We start from the raw sequence: 3940 nt of genomic DNA on the forward strand, positions 1-3940 counted from the left end.
CAGGATATGTAAGGATGACGTGACTGTTGTAAGAGTTTTCCCCTCTGTTCTCCACTGAGACAGTCACATCCAGGAGCTCATCGATGCCAACTTTAACCACCGAAGAGCTGAAAGAAAGATGAGAAGAGTAAACAAAACATCAACAAAACAGCTGAGAGCTTCACTTCTGTGTCTCTCACCTGGTGAAGTTAAAATCCACTTTCAGGTCGTCTGTACACTCCATATCAGCCCCACAGCTGATCTCAAAGGCAATCTATAGAAGCAAATATAGTAATGGTCACACTGTGAGAAGGTAGATTTATCATCTTGAACATGATTGGACTGCAGAGCTTCACATGGTTTCATTTGAAACAATAATAGTAAAAAAAAGTAGAGTCAAAAGTAAAGCTGCCATGTTGATGACTTGATAAATTGTGTGAAAAAGTTACTCACAGGATATAAGGTTGTAGTTTGAGCCTGCTGAGACAGACTGGGTCTAAGACTTGTGTTGGAAGAAAAACCATGAAAGATGAAACTCAGCTTATTCAAAAGAGGGTTGAGAGCATCGTCTGGGCAAGCCTGTCAGAGAACGGAAGGATCAAAAAAGGTGGGCTCTTCAGCCATGTTCAGTCTGAAATATTTACTTCAGATAAATTTGATATTATCACCACAAYAGAAAAATTCCCATCGATGCACTTCTGTCCGCTTAAATCAACAACAACTGATCCGGCTTGGTCTCTCGTATCCTTACTGATGTAAGCTCGGTTGTTTGGAGTTGAACGAGTTGCATCCAGAGTTAAAGTGTAATTAATCTGTGCTTGAACTGAAACAGACGTGTTTAAAAATAGATGTACACGCAAAGGCTCAAATGGCTCAGATGAATGAACATAAAATAAAAGAACCTGAATCTCTTCCAGACAGTCTTCTCATGGTGAAGCAGATTKTAGCTGTGCCTTCTAGTGGTTTTGCACAGTCTACATTTAGAGTWGGGATTTCATTTGGGCTGAAGGACACAGTGGCTTCCACCATCACTACTGGTCTGGATCTGGAAAGTGGCACATTTTTTTGATTTGTGGTCAAATAAAATAAATAAACAAACAAATAAATAAATATGAAACTTAAACGTGTTCTTGGCAACCATTTATGTTGTAAATTTACCCAATTAAAATGATTTAAGAGCAATGACCAGACTCTAACTTACCTGAGTAAGACAACTGCACCTTTTGAACCCACAACTAAGTCAGGCAGTGTGTCTCCACTCTGATCGTAGGACCACTGACTGATTGACAAACCAAAGAACTTYARTCCTGATTTGACTTCAGAGGCAGTGATTCTCTGTGAAATAGGAAATATCTTTCTTAATCAAGACTTMAATATAAAAATTACATGCAGAAAAGAAAAGAGAGTTGATGTATTTGGGTTTGCTCACCTGCGAGTAGGTAGGTTCAATTTGTCCTCCTCCTTTGCCCTGAATGATGTAGATAGACCCTTGTCCATCATTCTCCAAAGGAGCTCCGACAGCTAAATCATTAAATCCATCTGCATTTAGATCAGGCAGAACAGCAAGAGAAGACCCAAACCTCCCTTTATTGGATGGATCTCCTCGTAGTACTGTTAGTTGTGATGGAGAATCAAAGTGACACTCCACATTCTGTAAAATACAAAAGAGGATTTTTATTTTATGTATTTATTTTTTATTTAAAAAGTGTATACATTTCTTATTAAATCTATGAAGTGGGACTGATTGTGGTTGCCATTTACCAGCCGAGCTAAGGTGCAAACATAAACTCGTCCCTCTCTGTCTTGGTCCTTGTACATGGGAGCAGATATGAGGATCAGATCAGTGTAGCTATCAGAGTTCACATCCATGGCACAAACTTCTGCCCCAAAATATGCACCAGACTGAAACTATAAAAAGAGTTTAAAAAAAAGTTTAACAGAAAGAAAACATAATTTCAACAGTTTTGAATCATATCAAATGAAGCACTTTGAAAGTTTACCCCAGTTGTTTTGTGGACAATGGTAAGACGTTTAAATCAACGCTTAAAACTCATTTTTACTCATCTTTGGCCWTTCATTGTGGTAGAGTTTGAAATTCTTTTAAAGCCAATGTTTTATTGTATTTTTTTATTCTAAATTGAACTTATTTTAAAAACATTTTTGTGTTGCCTTGTTGGCTGAATTGTGAAACACTTTGGTCAACTCTTGTTGTTTTTATGTGCTGTACAAATAAATTGACATTTCTGAAATGAGGGCCCAGAATCAAAGCTTGAGTCACATGACTGATCTACAGTAGGTTGGTCGTGATCTGACAAGTAAACAAAAATGGCAGAATCAGACAAGCCTAGAACTTTTAGGATGAAACCCAAGAGAAACCCAAGAATGGCAATCAAGAAACAACGTCTGGAGCTTCTGGGAATAGGGTGTCCTTGTGGGGTGGGGGGTGGATTTCAGGAGATTTCTTACATCGTTGTCTTATTTAGTTTATGTGACAAATACATTAAAAAAATCAGTCACAGCTGTTTTTGTGGGAAAACAAATACACAGTCCACATTGAGTTATGAGTTTTGATTAAAGAAACATTAACCATCAATATGAGAATAATATTGTGCTGATTTTGTTTATGACTATATTACTTTGAATTTTACAAGTTTTGAAAAGTAATTTTGTTTAACCATTCCTCGCAATTTTGTAATAAATACCTTTATCACCACTGGTCTTAATTTAAAGACTTACCTGCCATGGATATGGGTCAATTTGCTGTTTGAATTGTTCTCCAAAAACAGTCATAACAGCTCCTATGTGATTGTATCTCGGAGCTCCAAGGATTGTCAGAGTGCCAGAGTCCGTTTGAGCCACAGCCATGGAATAACCTGAAATTTAGACTTCAGTGAAAATATGTATTTTTTCATGTGTTTAAGGACACTATGGTTAAACAAAATAAAATATCTACTCATGACCATGTATTTAACCCTTCTGTTCTGAGACTGCAGTTAGGGGAGCAGTAGAGTTTTTGCTGAAACACATACTTAGCCTGGTAAAAAYCAGCCCCTTGTTCTTCACTTAGTTTCATTCAGAGGGTCTGGAACCTCGGCTAYTGAGMAGTGATTTCTTGCTGGAGGYGTGGCCTCTGTTAAAGTTTAAAAYRATTGGATCTGAYTTGCTAACGTTTRGTYGKGACATMTGTAGTATGCCAGCTCRACTGTGAGGCTAAGCCAATAAGCTAACCCAAAATTGCRTACGCTGTAAACCATCCCCTACTGGGGAGAAGTACTGAGCCAAACAAAATAGTTGTAAATGAGTGCTGCAGGCTTTGTGAGACAACTTTAACTTAATTTGGAAGTCTTGTCRACACGGACYGGCTTCATTCATGTCCTCCACTGCCGTTGCTAAGCTTACAAGCAGACTAAAATGGACACACACAAAAATTCGACATTGTCGTTCAAAACTCCGCCTTTTGTTTGCTGATTGGCCCGGTTTAAATTCTACCAGAGAAATCCTTGTCYATGGGAGAAATCCCAGACGGAGCAGTGAAGGGAAACTAGAATCGAGCAGAACTGCATAGGAAGGCAAGGGCCAGGCTAATCCATACTGCCARTGGTGGGCAGCACTAATCTAAAAATTARTTCCTCTAGMCCTAAAACACAAATAYTTAGGTACCCTAATTCTAAAGCACTAAWGTACGGAAACMGAGAGCGGCCGTTTTCTGCAAGTAATTTTTTCCCATGKTTTTCTTGAGATAATGACATATTTTGTTATGTCGTGATAAWGAGTTAATTATGTCRTTATCACGAGATAACAGKGACCATTTTCTCTATAGATAAGGCAATTTCCAGATGGTTTTCCTCTTGTGTATCAATCAGTAACCATAGAGATGTCCTGGTCCCCTCGGCTGTTCATTGACAAAGTTCTATCTATCTATCTATCTATCTATCTATCTATCTATCTATCTATCTATCTA

At 38.2% G+C, this 3940-nt stretch overlaps 1 protein-coding gene across 1 annotated transcript in view; it reads right to left on the reverse strand.

Moving 5' to 3' along the window:
• Nucleotides 1-3940, reverse strand: part of LOC106521349 (integrin alpha-M) — a 13939-nt gene that overhangs the window by 2282 nt on the left and 7717 nt on the right. Inside the window, exons 9-17 of the mRNA XM_014013884.1 lie at nucleotides 2716-2852; nucleotides 1741-1887; nucleotides 1409-1630; nucleotides 1181-1314; nucleotides 882-1024; nucleotides 648-802; nucleotides 433-558; nucleotides 180-253; nucleotides 6-107 (exon numbers count right to left, since the gene is read on the reverse strand). Of these exons, the coding sequence (XP_013869338.1) occupies nucleotides 6-107; nucleotides 180-253; nucleotides 433-558; nucleotides 648-802; nucleotides 882-1024; nucleotides 1181-1314; nucleotides 1409-1630; nucleotides 1741-1887; nucleotides 2716-2852 (1240 nt within the window). The remainder of the gene's footprint in view (nucleotides 1-5; nucleotides 108-179; nucleotides 254-432; nucleotides 559-647; nucleotides 803-881; nucleotides 1025-1180; nucleotides 1315-1408; nucleotides 1631-1740; nucleotides 1888-2715; nucleotides 2853-3940) is intronic.

Source organism: Austrofundulus limnaeus, unplaced genomic scaffold, assembly GCF_001266775.1.
Source record: "Austrofundulus limnaeus strain Quisiro unplaced genomic scaffold, Austrofundulus_limnaeus-1.0 Scaffold108, whole genome shotgun sequence".
Lineage (NCBI taxonomy): Eukaryota > Metazoa > Chordata > Actinopteri > Cyprinodontiformes > Rivulidae > Austrofundulus > Austrofundulus limnaeus.